Source organism: Calidris pugnax, unplaced genomic scaffold (genome assembly GCF_001431845.1).
Source record: "Calidris pugnax isolate Ruff unplaced genomic scaffold, ASM143184v1 scaffold41, whole genome shotgun sequence".
NCBI classification, from domain to species: domain Eukaryota; kingdom Metazoa; phylum Chordata; class Aves; order Charadriiformes; family Scolopacidae; genus Calidris; species Calidris pugnax.
The window spans coordinates 11291769-11314726 of NW_015094509.1; the positions used below are offsets into that span (position 1 = coordinate 11291769).

A 22958-nucleotide genomic window follows, 5' to 3' on the forward strand; every position below is an offset into this window, starting at 1 on the left:
CCAAGTCAGGCTGACAAGCGCAATTAGCTGACAGGGTAAGCCTATTAATGCCCCTAATTCAGATTAAAGACTACACCGTGGCAAAGAGATTAAAACCTAACGTGAGAGAAAGCTTGTTATTGCAAGGATGGGGACTGTAATTAGGAGGGATCCACACCGTTCTCGCCCTGCTGCTGCTCCCACCGTCTCCCCAAAAGCCTTTGCCCAGCTCCTGGGGAACAGCCCCCTGGGCTTGGATTAAAAAAAGCTCTTCACCCGCCTCCCCTGGGAGCCAGCTCTGCAGACAAACCCGCTCCCCGCAGCCCCGGGGAATGGGGCCTGGCAGCAGGATCAGGCTTTTCCCTGGCCCCCAGGGCAGGTACTTGGGGGCACACGACTCACATCACTTATTAATAACAACAACAAACAGAAAATCGTGGTAGGGAGTTAACCTGACACTGCTTACTCAAAATTATGCATTTTAATCAAGGGAGGAGGTGAGGGTTCAGAGGAGCAGCCGCAGACAGCGTGGTGCTGCCGATGAAGGAAGGTGGCAAGGAAAAGTTAAATTCGCATCATCCAACACCTTCCTGCAGGGCATGAACCAGGGGACTGTGACAGTCACACAAATTGCCTTCTTCAGCTATGGCTCAGACCACTCAAGACAAACCCACCTTCAGGACGTAGCCCTGCTGCTTTTCCCGACTTCTTGCCGCGCTGGGCGGGTACAGCTGGCACCCAGGGCTGCCCCTCGGGGGACAGGCAGAGCCCCAGAGCCCCTCCTGCAGCTTCTCCACAGGGCTGGCTTTGCCCCAAGAGCACCTCCACCCCGCTCCTCACCTCCAGAGGCACAGGCCCCCGTGGGCCGAGTGGGAGAGCAGAGCAAAGCTGGTCCATAAGATCAGCAGGACCAGAGCATGGCACTAAAAGCAAGGCTTTTTCCCCCAAGAGGTAAATAATTTTTCACTGCACGCTCTATCTTTTAAGAATCTTCTTCTGTTTAGTTTTGGATTTTTTAATGATTTTTTTTTTTTTAAAAGCAGGGTTCAAACCTGTGTAATCCACTATGAAACACTAGCAGACTGCACCCACCCCACCCAAAGCAGCAGTACAGAGCACAGATGAAGTGATGACACCTCCAGTGGTGGATCCAGGGCACCAACTTTTATTTTGAGCCAGTTGCACAGCTGCTTAGACACACAAGGAAAAGGCAGAATTGTTTCCTCCCTTCCCGAGGAGTAATTAGCACCACTGGGAGCACAGCGCTGCCGGGGGCTGCGGCCCTGGATCTTCCTTGGGAAGTGGGGAAGCAGCTGGGGCCAAAGCAGGTGGGATGTGTCTGGCATGCACCAGGAGAAACCGTATTACACACAAACACCCTCTGCACAGATCAGCACCAAAGAAACTCCAGCTCCTGCAGCTCTCCCTGTCAGCACGAGGAGCTGACCTCACCTGCTGAGCCTGACAGGGCTGCATCCCTCCCAGGCGCCACACAGAAACCAGCCAGCTTTTCTATTGTCAGGAAAATTCTGAGTTACAATTACAGCAGCAATAGCGACACTCAGCAATTCAAATTGAAATACATACTGTGTTCAAACTCCAGGTTGTGTTTAATGGCAAACTGTCCTCAAGTACAACAAATCTCTGCTCTGACCTATCTCTGCTCTGCTCTGTTATTTGTAGAGGATTCTTTTTTCAACTGATCTGTAAGTTAACATTAAAAAAAAAAAACCAACAAAACACCTCTCCTTAAACCTGCATAACAGAATCCCGTTAACTTATCATAGGCAAATGTATTTAGTCAAAATCCATGCAGAAACCTACGTTTTGTCTGGAGAAAGACCTTAACTAGTAGTTAAGCACATACCACTTCTTGAAACGTGGGGATAGAAAACCAAAACACACCTAAACAACCAAAACAGCTTCCCCATTATTTACTCCCTTTCCTACTTCCATATTTAATACCAATAATAAATATTTCTTAGACTGTATCTTCAAAACATAAGCCATTCTGTACCTCTTTTAGCTGCTCTGTCAAACTGTTCTGACAAGTGGAGTCCGAATTGAGAATTTTCTTAAAAGTTCAAGTTTTACAAAATTTTTGCTTTACACAGCCTGAAGTTAAGATTTCCTACCAGCTGGCTTTCATTCACGTAAAATACATTTGCAACCAAAAATGTAAGAAATTTTACCTCCAACTAAAGAGTTGGAAACAGTCCCCTCTGCAGGATCCAGAACTCAATGCACCATTTCAAAGCCCTGACACCCCTTCTCCTCCTCACCCCCCACCAGCTTTCAAGCAGGGGAAGCAAAAATAAGAAAGAAAATGACCTGGAAGAAATCAAGGGGCTCCAGTAACACAACTGAGAAACCCTCTGAGCACTTTCAGCCCGTGCAGTCCCTCAGGGCAGTTGCCGTACGCGCTTCCAGGAGTGTGCTCCACCTTTACTTCATGGATATATGGAAACAGAGTCCAGCACAAACCAACACTGATGCTTCTGAAGACCTGTGTAGCCCTTCTCTTCGGAGTTAGCCCTAGACAGAACTAGCTGCAGACAAAAGCTAGACTCTTCAATAAACAACATTTAAAAAAAATAAAGAGTTAAAGGTTCTGTGACAAGGGCAGAGCTGCACTAACCTGTGCTGCCTCAGGGGCACCACACACACACCAGCTAAAAACCAACCCCCTCTGTGTACATCTGTATCTGTTGCAGGTTTGCTGTTTGGTGTTAAAAACTGAATCTAAGGTCATACTCTAAAAAAAAAAAAAAACCCACCAAAAAGTGCCTTTCAGCCTTCCAGGTTCGGTTCATACAAGTTTATCAAGCTTGAATTAATTAATGGTTTAATCCAAAGCTGAAAAAATGGGCTAGAGAAAAGGCTTCTGAAAACAACCATGTGTACATCTATCTTACAGCTACCTCTTCTGCCTAGCCCCTCCCAAAGTTAGCCTGAAAAACAGTAAAATCTACACAAAGTTTTATTGCAATCATACAAGGGATACATCAAGGGTCAAATACAACAAATACTATGATGCAATTTTACATTTATTAAACTACAGTTCAAAGCACAAATTTACACATTCTAAATACACTAAACATCTAATGAAGTCACACTGGTCTCCCACTGACATTTGATATATCTGGGCGAAAGACAATAACTTTACAAGACTTTTCTAACAGGAATCCTTAGTATAAAAACTGTGTACTTGTATGTAAACTGTTGAAGAACCCAAGTGATGGGTTTCCATCTCCACTAAGTCATCCATTTTGTTGCATATTTAAACGCTCAGGGGTTGAATGAACTTGATTTTAAATTTGGACGCCATTATCTAACCCTCCCACCCCCCAGTGAATTGTAGCTGTAGCTTGTTTTGCCTGGTCCCCATTAGCTATTACTACTTTTTTTCAAGTTTTGAAGAGAATGAATTGAATTCAAGATTGTTCCATTTCTTCCACACTGGAATGTTGACCAGACAAACTACAGACTTGCAACTGCAGGTCTAAATGAAGCGTTAATGCCTGTTTAAGCTGCAGTGGAAAAGCGGTCTTCTGGGCTCAGCTGAATGCAAGAAGGCACAAAGAAGAAGTTCTTCATCAATGTGTCTGAAGCAATTCCAGCATCTTGCATCTCATCCCTGCAGCAGAAAAGGAGCAGAGTTGTAATAAGGTGCTTTTCTGTACAATTTCATATCGGAAACCAGCCTTAAATACAGCATCTGGGCTTTGCTGCCCCCTGGGTAGGTTGGCCCTGGTCTCAGCAGAGGAGAATCAGCTCCACAAGTGCTTGGCAGACACAGAAAGGGCACGACTGGCAGAAGGAGGGCCTTGGCTGCCTCTGCACTGGAACAGGTCACCCAACTCTCCTCACCACCACCACAGCATCCCTGCCCTTCCTGCCTACTATGGTGCTAATGCTCCAGGCAAGTTGCAATTATGAGTACTAGGAAACCTCAACAGCAGGTGTCAAGCAGTAAAAGGCTACTACTCAGCAGTGACTGCCACTAAACTTAGTCCACAACTTGTCCAACTGAACTAGTCCACACAGGGCGCTTTGCTTTCCTTTGGCAACCCTAAAGCAAAAGTAAGCATTTTATCATAGCTCTCAGGTTAGTCTTAGCAAAGTCAGATCGAATAGTAAAAAAAAAAGCAACCAAAACCACCCTAAAAAGGCACAGTCTCATGCTCAGTTGCATCCTCCTGTATTTGCCATCAAGTATCATTTACGTTTGGCTGGAAGCGTGTGCTCTTTAAAGAAGTGAAAACTATCCTGCCACTATGAAGAGAGTTTTCTTACCAGTCACTGAAAGACATCATGTAGTAAATCAGTGGCCTCTGATAGTCGTTAAAGGTAGACTGTTCACCCAAGGTACCAGAACCCATATTATCAAAGATCAGCCAATCTCCAACGCTCAACTCGGGAAGAAGACAGTTTTCCACAATTTGATCAAGCTCATCACAGGATGGACCCCAAAGGCTGCTCGCAAACAGAGGCTCATCTTCCTTGTATTTCTGTATGGAAAGGATCCAGGTAATTCAGGCTTTAGTTTATGAAATAAGAACGTTTTCAAATATACATAAGGATAATTTTATTTTAAAACATGTAATTATATACATGTGAAGTGTTAAATATATATAAAAACATAAGAGTAAGGACTACTCTGAAGATTATAGAAGGACTCACCTTGTGAACCTCTGGGATAGCATTCAGTTTCTCAGACAATTTACTTGCAAAAGAACCATAAACACCATCATTTATGTAATAGGTAAATACTGGTTCATCATCATTCCTGGTTTGCTCCACTGGAAATAAAAAAAAGAAGTTGTCTTGCATGCATTTTTTTGTCATACATAGTCCTTTTGCAATCTAACTTCAGTCAACTGCCTTCTCCTGACAAGGGGGTTCCATATATACTGGGATGGGAAAATTACAAGCAGAGTAATCTGTACGAGACCAGCTTATAAATTCAGTTGTAACATTAAGTGTGAGGCTTAATAAAATTAATACTTTCAGTAAAATCACTGTTAAGGATATAAATCCAATGTCTACTGTAGCAGAGAAGCAGCTTGCTCTAACTATGTTTTTCTGTGTTCTTCTAATACAGAACCTCCTGTAAAGCACCCAGTGTACGTTCAACCATTGAGAAAAGTCAAACTTCTTGATGAAAAAAGAAGTGCCACAGAAATGTAACAAAGAAAGTGAGATACACAGATAACATATGGCCAGAACCCCAAAGGCAGATTACACTGCAAGCATGAGGGAATGTATTAAACATGTGCTGAGACAAACTAGTTTGTCCTGACTGAAAGCGGGCAGTTGTCTGTGCTGATTCACAACACACAAAAGACAAATACGACCCTTACCTCCAGAAGGAAGAAGTTTCTCATACTCAACAGCCTTCTTTGCAATGATGTTAACCACTAGTGTAAATGCAGATGACACGTAGTAACATCCAGGCTCTGCAATCACATTAACACCAGACTCCTTAGGAAAGTAGGCATCCAGCAACGGCCTGATGACGTGATTGACCTGGGGAATTCAAGTCAGAGGTAAGAGCCACGAAACTCAGCTTGTGTGTCTATCGGAGACACACACACGCTTTCAGTTGGCAACAGTTCTATAAGCACACCAAAAGCTTACTCCACTCCTCTAGTCTCTGACACATGCCCTTACCAGAGGTCCAAAGTTTACAGAAGTGTTTAAGAAAATGGGCAATTCTGCTATACACTGAAGACTGAGCACCTTGAGTCTGAGCACTACCCAGTCCCTCCTCACAGCCAAAGTTCCAGTTGTGGTACACTCAAGACTGCACAAATAATTTTCAAGTTTGTTCAGCACAACAGATAATGTAAAATTACATATGAGTCCAGAAGAACAAGGAAAAGGTCTGCATTATTTAACACTGATCCTCAAATCTTGGTTGTTATTATTCTGTTTTATGTGCTACTGCACACTAAAGATCCCATTTAGGCCAAATCAGTATTAAGAGTTTTAAGTCTAGCCAAAGCAAAGACAAAAGCAAGACCTTTAGTCTTCAGTTCTAAAGGGAAGTACCAGAAATGTTCATGCCGTAGCAGTATGGTTTATGACCCAAGGATGCAGAGCAATCCTGGCCCAAACCACACAAGAGTAACCATTTGGACAACAGTGACCTGCCAAAAAACCTGAATTACTACATTAAGGTGGTTTTGGACAGTAATTTAATCTGTGACATGCTTAAGTAAGCAATAAAGAAATAGTGATCACCTCCCCCAAGGACTGATTACATTACCAATGATAAATAATATAAACCCAATTATTTGCATCTTAAGAATTACAGTTGAACATGGAATTTAGAGAACAGGTTTCAGCTATCAATATTAGTCAGTTTGAATGTTAAACACTTCAACTTCTTAACTCGAAGAGTTTCAGCTTCTAATATATTTACCTCTTCCAGCTGAAGTTCTGAACCTGTGAAGCCACCACCAATATCCAACATGTTCATCTTAAAGCCAAATTCTTCCTAAAATGCAGAGGCAGAATGTAAGCACATGGACAACTGTGACTGTAAAAATATTTTTTGTTGCTCCTTACTGTGGTTGTTTTCTGTGTACTCATACTTCTTAGCATATTTAGCCAAGTATGTCTTGTGAGGGACTAACAGCATCATGCAGTTAGTATAGCTCCATTAAACCTAGTACCAGTAGCATTGGGATGTCAATAGAGGCAAAAAAGAAACAAATCTCAAGTGGAAGTCCAACAGTCACAGAAACTCCCATCTAGTGGCATTTGTTATATTCAGACAGTACTTCCTGAACGGGGTGGTATATTCTGACAAAAGAAAGCTTTTGGAATTTACAAGTATGTATAATGCAAGTCTTTTGGACAGGGCTTACGTGACAAGACTGCTACAATGAATTTGCACAAAGATGAGTGAGTTTCCAGTCACAGTTAATGTACTAAATGCAGTAATAACAGTAAAAAGATTTGCAAAAAGATTTGCAGTCTTCTCTATTTAGTTTACAAGCTTCTCATTTACAGGAAGACAGATATTCAGAGAAGAGAATTTCAAATTTTGCAATGTGAAAAATACACATAGAACACGTGAGACTCACATGAGTCATCAAATCCATTCTTCTTCATCCAAATTTGGATATCCCCTCCCTCCATATAACACCTTTATTTCTTATGATGCTTAGGTATTAATCTCAGAAATCACATATATCACAATAAGTGTCAATACACAAACACTTAGTATTTTAATTAACGTAGAAGTGTTAACTGGGTATTTGCAGGATTGAGATTTGAATTTCAAAATGCTTCTACCGAAAATAGAAAACTAATTTTTTATTTGAAAATAGCATATAAGGCTGCTGTCTGTCAGTGGGACAGTATTCATTAATCTTTGTCCACAATCAGCATCATAAAGTTTGTTTTACCTCTACCACACTCACAAAGGGGTATTTAGGCCCTCACTAAAAGTTTTGTGTCCTGCATTGATATATTTTGGCAACAAGGTACTTGGCTGTTAGTTTGCAGCAACTGTATGTGTGTATGTATCTACTTACAGCCATGTCAAACACACACCGAGCATCAGAGATAGCATGAATGTACGACTGCAGATCCTTGCAAGAGCTTGAAACATGAAATCTGAAAGAAATAAAAACACAGTTAATACACTGAACGGTGCAGCTTTCAGACCGAGCAAACCGTCTCACTACACAGAACAGCAATGGAAGCAGCTCATTCCCAGGTGGCTCAAAACAAGCTTCCATGATAATACAGTAACTGTGCAAAGAGTAAGCCCAGAAGATTATTGCCTTCTATTGCATTAGATCTGTACTTGAGGCTTGTCTTGCTCTTAACGCTAAGAATGTCCTACAATATTCTTGTCTTTAAGAAACAAAACCAGATTTACTGAACCTTTCAGTCTTTGCCATCAAAGTGGTTAAAATCTGTTCTTCAGTGGGTCCAACACTAAGACAGCACCTGCACAGTCTCCCCTCTCCTACCCTACCTTGTGTTGCCTTGGCCTGTACACCTTTTCTCCTGGGCCATCCAGTTTTCTTCTCAAACCTAGGGCTGTATGTGCACATTCCCTACTCTCTCCAACATCTGGAAGAAGGTGAGGAGTGTCCCACTGCCACTGTGTTCTGAAGCCTCTTCACCCCAGGCCAGGTCCTAGTTTCAGAGCAAGGCTGAACAGGCTGGTGAGCAGGTCACCAGAAGCAGAGAAGCGCTGATGCCTCCCACAAGCTCCTCTGCTTCCTTGTCCAAAGGGTGTAAGCAGTGCTGTAATACTGGCAGTAACCAAGGTGCTAAAACCAGCAGCATCATTCCCATGGGCTTCCTAAAGACTAGGATGGGTCTGCTGGTTCTGGACAGATCATACAAATACCCATCTGCTCCACCACGCTCTCTACTCCAAGTCTACTCACTTCTTTAAGGAACGACCAAGAAAAGGTAATCTGCATATGGATTTTTAATTTATTTTTTTTTAATAAACAAAACGCAAAAAAGAGTCATGATTTTTGTTAGTTACTTTAGACATTATATAAGACGTACATTTTCTCAGTAGTATCACCTAATTTTTAAATACATTTGTCATTTGTAACAATTATAGTATGTTTATACTTAAGTTTAACATCAAACAGATTTATATCAAAACAATTGTTGTTTAAATCCTCAAAACCTGGCTTCCATTTTAAATACTATTTTCACTGCATTGATGACCCACTCTCTTTTACCTGTCTGGTTACCTTCTTAAAACATTCATGAGCATGTGATGCATACAAGCTGGAGGTAGACAGAACAAAAACTTGTGCACACATTTCTCCTCCATGTACTAAAGACTTTGTGTCAAACTTCAAATTAAAATACCACAGATCATTTGGAAGCTCTCACAACACTAGGATTCATTACAACTCAAAAACTCATCTCAGTATTTTATCTTGATATGATTAAAGAGTGCCATAGGGCCTAGCACTTCCAAAATCCAACCCCATGTTCATCTTGTTCACAAAGTCTGCCCAAGCTGTCCCTGGCTGTACAAGCGCTCGTCTGTTATGCTGCTGATTACTTGAAAACCACAAATCCAGTTACCACAAAAGTCCAAGAGTACAGCTCGAAAATAGGAGAAGCTTCTGAACTTTGCTTTTATGCTGACAGGAGGATTTCTGATCCTTTATTTCAAATTGCTTTGATATCTGTAATAGTCACTTTGTTTCATGCTAGCTTTTGCTTGGATATTAGAGCTTGCATGCAAGCAAATGCAGAAGTTTTGGGTGGGTTTTTTTTTCCCCTCTTTAAAACCCCTTGTAAAACAGTGCCAAAGGGAAAAAAAAAATTCTTTTGTATTCTTAGTCTCAAGTACATCATACAAACATCTGCTCAGCCAGCAGAGAACAATAAAGTTACTCACTTAACACCAACTATTTGGACTCCCAGCTCCTTAGCACATTCCATGAGGTGCCTACAGTTCTTCAGGGTGGTGCCAAACTTCATATTCGTCTCCTCATCAGCAGTAATGTCTTCTGTGGCAATGTGCAGTAAGAGCCTAAGAGAAGGGGAAGATGATTGGGGCAGTTGGTTTACATCATCAGCACATGTGAAGCCTGAAGACTGTCAGAAGTGTGTTGATTATGTTGTCAGTACTCCAGCTCCATCGATGGATGAGTCAAGTGAACCTAATAAAAACAATCCTGTACAGAGAAAAAACTAGCAATTAGGGGCTAAAACATGGAGCCAACAAGGACAAGGGATTTCGAAATGCAGCAATTAAGACTCTTTTGTAGCACCAAGAGTCTGTTGAGTGCTGTAATAAAAGAGAATGTTACCTTCTAATAAAATATACTTCCTCATGAAGTCATTATTCCCATCTCTATCCTCCTTTCTAGCCAAGAGGAGAGTGTGGAGATTCCCCTCCAGTCAGTCAACCCTCAGATTTGGTTATCAGCATCTGGAGAACATCAGGCTGACACATTGAGGCCTGATCCCAGCCCTCCACCTCCCCTCCAGGCCGAGCACACAGACTGGGGATGGGGTGGGGGCGTCAGTCCGTTCCCTGCTCCTTTTTCCAGGGGACTCATGGAGCAGGGAGGCAATGAGTACCATCTCATACAGCCTTAGGCAGTGAAACAGGTTCTACCCTCCTGTCAAAGCCTCTCTCTGGGCCAGTTTGGCAAACCCCAGAGCCCCTGCTGAAGGTTTGCTACACTGCAGTAACACTTGAGTGGCAAAGGCATGTTTGCATCAAAACCCCTAGACGTACATCCTCGAAACTCACAAATTCAAACTGCTGTCCACTAAGAAAGCCACTTCCTCCTCCCCCACCCCCAATAAAGATCAATTAATTTGCCATATTGTAAGCTAAACACAAGTTGTGTCATGACATACACACAGACAGCACAGAGTACATTACAGTTAACCAAGATGGAGAGTGTAAGCGATAAAAGCTCTGCACTAGTGAGATAGTTCCTCTCAAGACATGAAACCAGCAAAACTTAGCCTAGCCAATACAAAATGTGTTGGCCAACATCTACCCTAACTTCTAAAAGTCCTTTCCAAATGTTTCACCTTGTTTTTAAAGTGTATTTTAGAAGAGAAAAAAAAATACCTAAATTCTCACAGGTTGCCCAGCAATTCTTGTTAATTGCAATTTATACTGCTTGAGAAACTGTGACTAGCCTCTTGCTTCCTGTTGCTCCACTAGCACAGACACTTCTGTTCAATGAATTTGTAGTCACACAATATTTTTGTAAAGCATCTTGAAAGAGTACTAAATGTAACAAAAAAAATGTTAAAAGTTAAATTCTTTAAAATAGTAGAGAAATCAAATTAATATTACTATTGTTTGTAACCTCATATTAAGATTACACAAGGCTTCTTAGAGATGACATCCAATGTTAGATTTTATTGATGAATTGTTATGGCAGCACTGGAAGTTAGTCAAGATATTTTTCTAGTGCAAAACCAGAGAAAGAATTCAGTGTTTCTAGAAATCTAGCAGGATTCTTCTTCCTGGGTTTCAGCCAGTTAATGCAGGGCTAAAGGTTGATGTGTGTGTTTGGGGGTTGGATTTTGTTTATTTTTAAGGAAGCATTAATAATTGTAACAACCATGACTCTTACTGGAGCTCTCAGGACACCAACAACCTTAGCAGTTTAACTTTGCGTAGCAAAACCCAAAGGTATAAAGAAGCAGGAGAATAAACACTCCTTTCTGACATTCTTCCTCCACAAAAAAAAAATAATAAATTACAGTTATTCAAGTTACTAAGCCTTCCAAAGGCGGAAACCTCAATTATAAGAGGAAACTCATCTATTACCAAATTCAGTGCAGAAAGTTAAAAGAATTTTCAGAAAATGAGAAAGAGAATTACAGCTTTCTAAGCAGAGCATAGCTCTTTGTGTAGCTTCATCTACACAAAGACAACCTAGCTGTAACAACCACACACAGGAAGAACGCTATACAAAGGCTTTGACTTATTGAAGCTATGCCAAGGAAGAGAAAGAGGAAAATTCATAGTTGTCACCTTCAGCATCAAAGTTTTAATGACCTGAATAGGAGAATTCTAATAAAACAAGCAAACAAATCTCTACCAATAGGAGAGCTGGAGATCAAGGTTCTAGAAATTTTAGATGGCAAATTGCAATTCTTTCATAGAAATTGAGTTTCTTGTCCTTGGTATAAAGGAACTTTTTCATATATTAGCCTATGGAATCCTTGAAAAGAAATGAAGAATTTATGTTGTTTTTCTCCAGCTCATGAAACTCCTTCATTCTATGTCCCTGCTTTTTGATTTCTCTGGCTCAAGAAAAATTTGCAGCCTAACTTTTGTTGTGGATGTTACGATAGACATCTTCTAAGAGAGTCTGTTGGACTCAAGGAAATAAATTAACGCGAAAACTAACAAAACACTGCAAAAAAACCCCCACCGTGACACTGGTAAAACACTAATGACTGAGAGACAGCTTTAACATCACTAAGGCTTTCAAACGCATGCAGTATGTCAAGGCCAAGGTTTTACACAAAACAATATTTATCATAGATAACATTATTTGCAAAGGAAGTACTCTCCAATATGTGAAGCACTGATGGGCTTCCACGAGGAGGAAGTGTAATCACTAGCAACAATATTAACTCTTGACATAGTCAGAAAAAAAAACACAAACCAAACAACCAACCAGGTGGGATGAGCAGAGTCTCCAGACACCAAGCTCAGTGGAATCTTCTGAATTCTACAACTATGGCCACAGTTTTGGGAGAAGACATGATGCTTTAATAAGGACTGTCTAGAACCAAGGGCTTTGTAAGGATGTCAGGAATTCAGTTTATGGGAAGCTACACCTCGGTAATCAGTGGAAAGCAGTGTAACATTCACTTCACTACTGCTCCAACTCCAAATTTCTTAAAGGCATGGCCCACAGCCAAAGTAGCCCTATGTGAGGAACGTGACACTTAATGACATGGGGACCTAGCAGTCCAAATGGGACCATGATACATTGGCAACAATAAAATTCTTGTATTCAGCAACAAGAACATCAGCTTTGATCAGTTCTCTACAGAAGGCATATGGGCCAGTACTGAGGTGACTAAAAAAAAACACCAAAAAACCCAAAAACCAAACAGTTGAACAGCAGGGAATACCTGTAGGTACATTTAATAATCCTGCAGGGCACACCCAATCCCTAGATGGGACCCAATGCACATGTTTGTTTACTGATAGTCTCAGCCCTGTTTGGATTATTAGTGGCTTCAGCTGAACACCCTGAAAGAAAACACTGAAGCTGCAAAGGAGCAGGAGGAAGATGTACTTGCACATGACGAGGTGACAGACTTCTGAAGTTTAATCACCGAAACCTTTTCATTAAGATTGCCTTATGAAATCAAAATGCAAGATTTCTCCCAAAACAAGGGCCTTAATATCGTATTAGGAAGCTGAGACCCAGTAGGTAAAAAGTTGTAAAAAGGCTACCTTAAACAGAGACATCAGAGAACAGAAAAATAGGTACAAGTGAATTGTATTGAAGAAGCCATGTACCTTGCTTGCAACTCATACAACCCAGAATATAGGCAAATTTAAGTTTCCACCACATAAAAACCAAAACCAGAATTTTGACACTTACTTAGCATTTGGATGGTTACGTGCAATTTTCTTCAGCTCAATATCATTGTCACAAGTCATGATGTTTATCCCAGCTTTCGCTGCATACTTTATCTGAGAAGCTTGCTTGCAAGGATTTGTATAGATCATGTTTTCAGGAGAAATGCCCAGGTCTTGCACCAATGCCATTTCAGACTGAAAAAAAAGGAGCATACCAGAGTCCAGTGCACTATCTTCACTGAATTGTTATTAGATGTGCTTTAGTACTGAACTAAATAGTCAAATATATAAAGAGAAAACTCTTCACTGCTGCTAGGGTGGAAGTACAGATTTGCAACAGCCAGTTACACAGAAGTTCACAATTATAATTATATTATATATAACCATGGCACTTTACACAAAAAAAAGCCTAATTTAAAATAGCAGGCAGGTGGAAAAAAAATAAATCACACACATACAGAGAAAACAAAAACTTACTTTACTGGAACATGCAAATCCAACACCAAGGGTTCCCAAAATTTCGAGTACACCTGGAGTAGAATTGCATCTTACAGGATAAAATGGTTTTATTGGTGCCATCACGTTCTGCCATTGGGTGTTCTGCTTGACAAGCTTTCCGAGATCACCAACAAAAAACGCTCTTTTCCCACTCTAAACAAAAGGAAAAACAGGAAAATAAAACATCTAAAATTGTGGGTTTGCTGTCAAAACATAAAATAGCCCATGAAACTAAGTCTTAAAGGATTATGTAAATTTTTTTTCATCCTGCTATTAACTTTTAGGTTTGATCTTGAACAATCCTCTTGTTTTTATTTTCACCTAGCACTAGTTTAAAAAACAGTAACAATCAAAAGGAATACCTACCACTTCAGAGATATTATGGTTGCTATTTAGACAATATTCTGAGATCCCTGAACAAGAGATGCTACTTAAATGGCAAATGCTGATTTTAATCTAAAAATACAGAATAGGTTATAAATCTCTTCCAACTTTGCATTTTCAGACGTCTGCAATTTTTTTTGGAAGAAGAAAATTCACTGGGATGAAAGCTTCCACAGTCTCAACATAATTTATAGCTTATTATACAAGGAATAAAATCTAATGCACTACCATTACTTTAACATCTAGCTAACAGCTTATTTTACTGAAAATTTGTTTGATAGTATTTTAATTCAGGAAGTCAAGTTTGAGACTGTTCACATCTTGTGAAGCACAAAGTTCAAACAGAATTTTAAGAACTAAATTCAGTGCATTAAGATTGCAGAATCAAGTGCATAATCTTCCAGAAAACGCACAGGCACTTTTTGTGGAAACTGTTACCAGTTTGTGCATCTGTTACCACAGTCTCTCTCGATACCAAGTCATGATGTGGACGTAGCGAATCAAAGTCCAAACAGATCATAGTTGTTTATAATGTGCACTCAGTAAAAATTCCTGTAAACGAATGGCCTACTCTATCATTTAAAGACCATCACAAAGTATACGATCAAGCCGAATTAAGACTGTACACCAAATGTTAATTCTAGCACTTGACTTTCGCAGATATGAAACTATGTTGTTTGTGGCTTATTGTATACAACGTCTTTATTTCTGTTTAAAAAACACAAAGAGAAATTCCATCGGGTGGAAGCATACTGACCCCCTGTACGGGTCACCAGCAGGAATGGGATCTGGAGCTTTAGATCCATGGCACAGGCCTCTACCCCTTGAGCTAAAGGAGTAAATGAAAGCAGCAGGAGGCAGCTATCCTCTGTGAGCCAGCCAGTGGTTGGAGACATGACATGTTGCCAGTAGTTTACCTATTTATTTGCTAGACAGAAAAAGAATATTAGGAATCAGGATTTGGGAATCCTACGCCTGCGTTCAGAAGGCCATGGGATTTAGCTGTTTTGCTGTACTACAGTTGAGCACTTGCATTTGAACATTAGTTTTGCTAAACCAAAGGAAAAGCGAACAACTCATAGGTATGGCATATAAAGGATACAGTATTTGCTTAACAAAACCTTTTTTTTAAAAAAAAAAAGCTCTTTATTTCTACAGTCTTGTCTATAAAACAGACAACAACATCATCCTGCCTCCTAAGAAGTGAGTGAAGCCGTATTCAATAAAACTATAACTGTACACACAGAATTATTTGTTTCTTTTCCAGTAGGTTGCTAAAGCTTAAGAGCTTTTAGACCAGTTTATTTTCTTGAAAGAAAAAAGGTAGCACCTCACAATATGCTTCTACCCATGCTTCAAACAGAGGGAAGGGTAATGGGAGGATGTATAACCATACAACCATGATCAGCCACAGAAATTTTAAACATGGCTTTAAACTGGCTCAGCACACATTTGTCTAAACTTCGGTATATTTTTAGGGAAAGAGCAAAAACAAGTTTCTCACTCAGTGATATCCACTTGCTCAATTTCAGGTTCCTGGTCTAAAACCCATTGATAATAAAATCTCTTGAAACAATGAGATGGGAACCTGTATTTAATTACATTAGCAAGATTAGTTTCTTAGTAGCCACACTGAGGGAAGTAACAATTGTTGCCCAAATTCCCCCAAGAGAATTCAGCTTGAGGCAAATAAACAGCAAAGTAGTAGAATTAGGAGAGGAAACTGTAAGGTGAGTTTTAGCCGACTGTTCCTCTATTGCTGTCAGCTCATCAGTGCTAAATACCTTGACCTACTTTGAAGACTTAAGAGTTCTAAACCAGCAGATTTGGAAAACTTATAAAACTTACATGAGTATGTTCATAAATACAGTTGTCGATAACATCTGCAAGAGTTGCTCCTTCATCCAACAGGCCAATGGAGTAATTTGCATCCTCGAGAAATCCTTTCATCTCAGCCGTATTCCACAAAGCCGACAGTCATAAACCAAGAAACACAAGGGATGGGCTTCCAAGCCTTATATCCGGGTCCTTAAATTATGCAACAAACTGTGCAAAGAAAACATAAATCAATGAGAAGAGAGGCACAAAGCATACTATGCCGCTATTTAAAAATTACAAACACTAACACACACGCTCTCTCTACAAAAATAAAGTTGTTTTTTTTTTAATTCTGTCCACCCTCCATTTGCCGGGGTAAGGATAGTGCAGTTCTACTGAAACCAAGAATAAAATAGAAGCTGCATCTTTTAAATCTGATACTAAAAGAGAAGTAGGAAACCACTGATGCAGGTTGGGTCTTGAGAAGCGTCCCAGCCTGTACACACACTGATCTGTGCTGAGCTTATGCAAACTACAAAAATACTGCAAGTGTAGCACACTTGTACAAACACCTCAGCTCAGCTATTCCTAAGTACAGCATCTTAAAGGGCATTAGTATTCAAGTATGCAACTGGAAGATTGCCTGTCATACAACAGTTCTGAATTTGTTAACAAAAACTTGTAGTTTATTGATTAAATGTTAGTATTGATATTTGTTAAGATTCACATATTTGTGTTAACATTCTGTTTTTTGTTTAGATGCTCATTTATAACCATTGTCTTCACACACCGTATTTACTAAACATTTATTTTGCTGTTTTGTTCAGAAGATCCTTCTTTACATAAACACCCCAGACTTTTTCTAATATCTCAACAGAAGTTGCATAGTATTTACAAAAAAAAAAAAAGATTATTTTCTTAAGGCACCTGTACTTGGTGCTTACTTATTACAAAATTATTTTTCTAATTAAAAGTATTGACAGAAACCAGAAACATTGCAGCCAAAGGTAAAAAAATGCTTCACTAAGGAAAGCTAAGAAGATAATTTTGGCTTTAAATGGTCACAAGGCCATAGTATTAACTGTCCCATGTTCCTTCCGCCTCCCCTCTGCAGTCGAAAAACAAATAATATAAATTCCACCATTTGCAACATAAGTTTAGTTAACATTGTTAATATGATCAAAGTTACTTTTGCTCAATCTAATATTAAGACCACCAAGCAGCAGTTGCTCCTGCTTGTCACTACACCCAGTAACAGGGAAGCGAGCCAGCAGTTTTCTGTGTTTTCTGCATAACTCAAGTATGCCACCTATGTTTCTTAAGAGAAACAGTTACTGCCAGGTGAATTTAACTCCGTGGCAGCAAGAATTCTCAGTTATATTGAGAAGCTGAATGATAAAGACAAGTACGCTGGGTAAGAACACACTTGTCTCACATGTACAGTGAGTCATTCATACGCTTAAGTAAATCCTGAAGATCTAAAACAATCATGAAAGAGCGAGATAATTATCACATTGATGTAAGGATTTAACTAAATTACAATTATAGAAACAATTACTAGGTGGTAGACACTTTAATAACCAGGAAAAACATTTTCAGTCAGTCTCAGTTTTAAGTTTGTGAGCAACAGCTAAACTCCTTTGAAAGACACAGCACCAAACAAAAAAAGACAAGCTTGTGAACCAAGCTGGACTTCGAATCAGTGAAACAAACATGAAGACCAGAGTACAGGGACTTCATTAGATTTTCTAGCTGATTAGTACAAAGTTCTCAACACGTTCATTTTCACAAAATATCCATGATTTCCAGGAGCAGAGTAACAAAAAGGGTTTGGTTTGGGTTCCCCCCAGAAAGAAAAGCTGGCACTAGCATTTTACTGAAAACTTTATGCAGTTCTGGAGTATTCAAAACACGAAGATCAAAAGAAGAAAAAAAAAAGATAACAGCAGAATTTTATTATTTTAGTGTAATTTCTTTATATTATGACTTAGCCTAATGTTTAACTAAGTTTTAAAGCACTTTATGCCTCATTAGGAACTTGCTGGCCGTGTAAAACACATTAAACTTTTCTTCTACAATAACAGCTCTTCTATTGTCTTCTTGCAAGAAAAATACTACCCAAAGAGAGGAGTAAGTAAACAACCATGCTGAACACACAAGAGCAAAGTGATTTCCACTTTCAGCAGATTATTCAGATGTAGACCTATCAACCGTTCAAAACCCACAGGTTTTGTATTACTTTTGTGACGCGGAGGACAAACATGTTTTATGCTTCATCTAAATCCGTAACATCTTTTAGGACTCAATTGAACTGTGCAGGGACTTCAGAAAAAGTTCAACAGAGCTCCACGGCAACATTTTGACACAGTAACTCTGTAGAAGTTGAGTTTCTGTGATCCCAGTTCCTCTTTCCTCCCTCCCCGTTCACATCCCAGTAAATACTGGGAGTACCTGCAACTGAATGCACACGAGACACGACCGGGGCTGGCAGAAGCCTCGTATCTGAGCTTCTTTTTGTTTATTCAAATTGGACAAACTATGAATGTCGTCTCTTAATAGAATGGTTTTTTTCATAGGCAATGACTGTAGTGTCTATAGCTGCCTCTTACTTTTGGGGAGTTCCTGAGCAGGGGGAAATAACTGGTTCAAGTAAAGCACAGAGGAGAAGAGGTCTCTTTACCACTAACACCCAAAACCCAACAGGAAACAAAAAGAACATTTATCTGGGAAGTGATCAGATTAAGACAAAGCTAAGTCTTAAGGCAAAGATTTTAAGAAAAAAAATGTATGTCTGAGAGCAAAAATAAGCATATTAATTTCAGACGAGCAGACTGCTTCATAAAAAAAAAAGTAAAGACATTTGTGTTTTACTCAACTAATTGAACACATCAGCTCTGAATAACAGCAAGGATTATTCAGGCAGCCAAGAGCTTCTTGTTAGCTTTGATGAAGATCATTTCCTAAAACCGCCATTGTCTCTTGTAGTTCATTTATCCAAAAGCACGTTACAGTCAAGAGGCAGGGATGAAAAGGAATCCATGCTAGGACAGACTTAATAAAATAGCTGCAGTAAGTCATAAAACACCTACAATAACCTCTCTCAGGCTGCTTAACAGCAATTGCTTTTTCTAAGCATGTCTGTCACATCTAAGCTTTTCCATTTAGCAAAATTAATCAAGTGAAAAAAGCTAACATTAGCCTATCAACTTCTGTCCTCAGAGTCACAGCCCATTCCTCTCCGATTTCTCCTGCTCTGGAACAAATGGCATCTTTTCAGTCTTGTTGAGAACAAGATCGGAATAATATTCTGCAAAGAGAAAACTGAAATTCCTACCAGCACTGCTACAGCAGAAACAGTGCATGCTTCAGAAATGTTCCTTTAAGGGATTAATACCTGCAGTAGGGTTTGGGATTGTGCTATAACCTTACTCTGTTCTAACTGGCCCCCATCCTGAGGGGGGAGAAGAATCAATGGTAAAATTTGGGAAAGATCAAATGAATACACTCAGGAGGAAATAAAGAGAATGGTTTAAAACTTCTTCTATGTCTGTAAAATGAGTCAGGAATCATTACAGCACAGAGTTCAGTCCTTGCTGGAAGTGCTGACTTGCTGCAAGTCATGATTCGACAGACTTAGTGTGGTAACCACCCATTTTACCACCTGAAATGTTAGTCTGCACAATGCTCCAGGACATATATTTTAGGGCAAACAAAAGCTGTCAAGTGGTATGAGACTTCTACGTAGGCATGCAATTGCTTTCTTTGAAGTAAGCATTACATCCTCAGGCTCTTTAGGGTTTAACACAATGACTTTCCAGATGAAGAACTTTTATCTTAAAGTTTACATATTTAAACACTGCAATTAATGCAGACATCTGGAATAGAAGAAAATTAAAGTGCTCTGAAAAGTGCCTAACTAAACACACACTTGTCATATGCAAGCATCTGTAACAAACACATAATTCTCAAATTTTTTTTCTTTACATTGTCAGAAATACATATTGTTTCGTCTGAAAAAAACCACCTCCTTGAGGTTTGGTTCTTTCATTAAAAACTTCCTCTGAAAAGAACAAAGTCTCTGTAAACCAAACAGGCTCCCATTAATGCCTTTCAACTACATGTCTTATTAAGCAAAATAAATATGTATGAGATTAACAATTATGCTGATGCAAAAATCATAACAGGTAAAATACATACATCTTGCATTCCTTCCAATACTGGTTCTTCACGGGTAACAGATCAAAAAAGTAGAAGCACTTTGTCACTAATATTGGCAATTAAGTACAGAAGGTGTACTGGAAGAGTAGAAACATGAGTCCTCTGTTTTCAGTACAAGAAATGCCTATCTATAATGGAAGTACCTTTTAAAAAAATATTAATTTCACCAGCTTACAGCCTTACCACTCAGCTAGCTGAACGCAGCCACTAACCAACTGATGGAAACGCTGAAGCAGGTGTCTGTTCACAGTGGCAGCAGACATTTTGCATCACCCAAGCTGCCTCTCCCTACAAATCCACTGAGGGTCACAGTGGACTGACCACCCGCACAGCTGAGGTCAGTTGCATTCTCTCAGGACTATTCCACACAGTTAAATGAGAAACTTAACTCCGCTGAAGTAAGCGAGCGGAGCAGGGAGATACTAAAAAACAATGCCCCATCTGACATCTTCTACAGGAACCATGCTTTCAAGAACCTCCTTCTGTTTCCTTGAGGTTTGAATACATTACTCAAAGCCAGTAAGCTAGAAAAACTCTTGTAGGCGCATGTGTACTTCTGTGGTACCATACCCACACTTCTCTTTCATGACCAGAGCAGGCAGCTACTTCCCTATCCTATCCTCTTACTTGGTCAATTCTAGTATTTGGCCTTCCCATTGACCCCCCAGCCCTCCTGTTCCCTGACTGCCACTCAGTCCCATTTAGACAAAGTCAAGAGAGCTTCAAAGGCCAGCCAGTCCAGATAACTACCGCTTCCACTTGGCATAGGCAGGGTTTGTTCATAGATTAGATTTCCATCGCTAATTCTTTCCATTTCCGATCAACCAGATGTGGCAATAAATAGAACAGACTTTCAAAGCAGCAATACTTCAGACCACAGTTGCCAGACTGCTCAGGAAGTCAGAGCTCGAAAAGCAAGACAGAACCAAATCCCAAGTTCTTCCTTGGCCAGTGTAATGCAAGGACAAAAGTGGGAGGGAGAGAAAGGAAGCAAGTTTAATGGGAATGTAAGTACACCTTCAGACAGAAGATTTTTATTTGAGTTCCACGGGAACATTATATTAATAATTATATTTAAAAGCTCAATTGGCCTTTTTCCCATTAAATCACTTTGCAAGTTGAACAGGACTCAAACTACCACTTAGCTGGCTCACTTACATCTTAGCTGTGTTTGAGGCAATTACCTGTGCTTCAGCTCACTGGAACAGGTACAGATTTACCTGCACATCACTCCTACCTACAGCACCACTAAATTCAATACTAAGCTACTTATATTTGTGTATAATATGTTATTACTGAACACCAAGATAAAAATAAAGACACAGATCATCTGAACGTTCAGCTACAAACACAGCAAGTTTAGCAGCAATCCCACTCTAGGACAAGCTATACCTTGCACTCTTTGTCACAACACATCAGCCTACCAGCTAGACAAAGAATAATCTCAATGAAAGTACCAGAGAAGCTTTCTCCAAGAGAAAAACTTCAGTAAAAGCCAGAATTCCTTCCAACAGTTTTAGAAACTAAAATACATTTATAGTACCTTAAGATTTTATACTTTATTTACGCTGTCCTAACAATTCTGCCTTTCCTATCTTTCTGCTTCTTTATTCCTATTGAAGTGCAAAAGGTCACGCAGGAGTTCTAACTACCTACAAGAATGAGCCAAAACTCAGAAAGTGAACAAGAGAAACAATTTTCTCAGATCTTTTTCTTACAAAAACCACGTGATGCCTACTAAATAACAGCAATATTCAGAAAGTGAATACAGTTCACACTGAAAACTTGAATGGAGCAGTTATCTACATAGAACCAGATATATGTGGTTATTTCAGTAGGTTTCACACAAAAGAAAAAGAACATAACCTCTGGAGTTAAAACTAGAAATCATGATAAACCAAGCTCATCCTGCACCTCTGTTACTGCAGTATTTTCAAAGAACAAGGTCATCTACATTAAGTACCATATTAGGAGACATACTAACACAACTGGCATTTGGACTCTTTGTGGTCTTTAAAAAGTACCTGGCTCAGTTAGATGCACTTAACCATTCTTACTCAAGTTCTACATTAAAAAGCATTATATAATTTATAGGTACTAAGCCAAATGAAAATGCCTCCAGCTAGACAGGAAAAAGTAAGTAGTGGATAAAATCAGCTTAACTCAGATACTACAAATGCATTTAAGGCTATTGTTAAAACCACATAAAGCTATTGCTTTATGTTAACAGAACAGGATAACCACACACATTCCAGAGTTTTCTGTGCTCCTTAAGATCAGCTATGCGCATTCATTTGTTTTCAGTTATCATGGCTTTTGTTTTTCTTTAGTAACTATTTACCTCTTAAAAATGTAAAGGCATTTATAATTGGTACACGATTTCCATCCAGCACGGAATTCCACATTCTACTGTAGCTCAACTACAACTATTTGTGGAAGTGGATAGTAATTAGCAAATAATGGAGACAGGCATTTGGGAAGGCACACCCTCCAAGATCAGCATTAGTTACTGTTTACAATAGCAAGTTTTAACTATTTCAGTATAAAATACCACAAGAAATCACACAATACTCAGCAAATCATGATTTGATGTTAACAGTCATGCAGTGCCAATTCACGACTTCAGAATTATCATGGAGAGACTAAAGTTACAGCATTTAATTTTAGGATTTCTGCAGCCAACAGCCCTAATTCAGAAAAGTAACCCTATTTACAAAGTTCACTCGCACATATGTGTCTCAGAAATTCATCAGGTAATACTGCTGAGAAAAATACTAGGTGAGTAAAAATTATAGTCCTCTCTTGAATGAAAGCCCCATATAATAGGCACACTACTATTTTCAAATTCTGATAATCTACACCAAGACAATTAAATTGTTTATCAAAAAGCCAACACATGCTGTTTGTACTTCTGGAAGTGCTCATCCTCCTGCATACAGATTAAAAAAAAAAAAAAAAAAAGAGAGGGGGAAGAGAT

At 39.5% G+C, this 22958-nt stretch overlaps 1 protein-coding gene across 2 annotated transcripts in view; it reads right to left on the minus strand.

Annotated features, from left to right (window-relative positions):
* Positions 1-2941: 2941 nt before the first annotated feature.
* The window catches only part of AZIN1 (antizyme inhibitor 1), a 20767-nt gene continuing 750 nt past the window's right edge, over positions 2942-22958 (minus strand). Inside the window, exons 1-11 of one of the 2 annotated variants that reach the window (XM_014965401.1) lie at positions 15794-15932; positions 14703-14873; positions 13541-13714; positions 13086-13258; positions 9380-9514; positions 7527-7608; positions 6407-6481; positions 5343-5508; positions 4663-4781; positions 4276-4490; positions 2942-3616 (exon numbers count right to left, since the gene is read on the minus strand). In XM_014965401.1, coding sequence (XP_014820887.1) covers positions 3505-3616; positions 4276-4490; positions 4663-4781; positions 5343-5508; positions 6407-6481; positions 7527-7608; positions 9380-9514; positions 13086-13258; positions 13541-13642 — 1179 coding nt within the window. In that variant the 5' untranslated portion in view covers positions 13643-13714; positions 14703-14873; positions 15794-15932 and the 3' untranslated portion in view covers positions 2942-3504. Of the gene's footprint in view, positions 3617-4275; positions 4491-4662; positions 4782-5342; positions 5509-6406; positions 6482-7526; positions 7609-9379; positions 9515-13085; positions 13259-13540; positions 13715-14702; positions 14874-15793; positions 15992-22958 lie in introns of those variants that run through there. The other variant, XM_014965400.1, reaches the window with a different exon arrangement.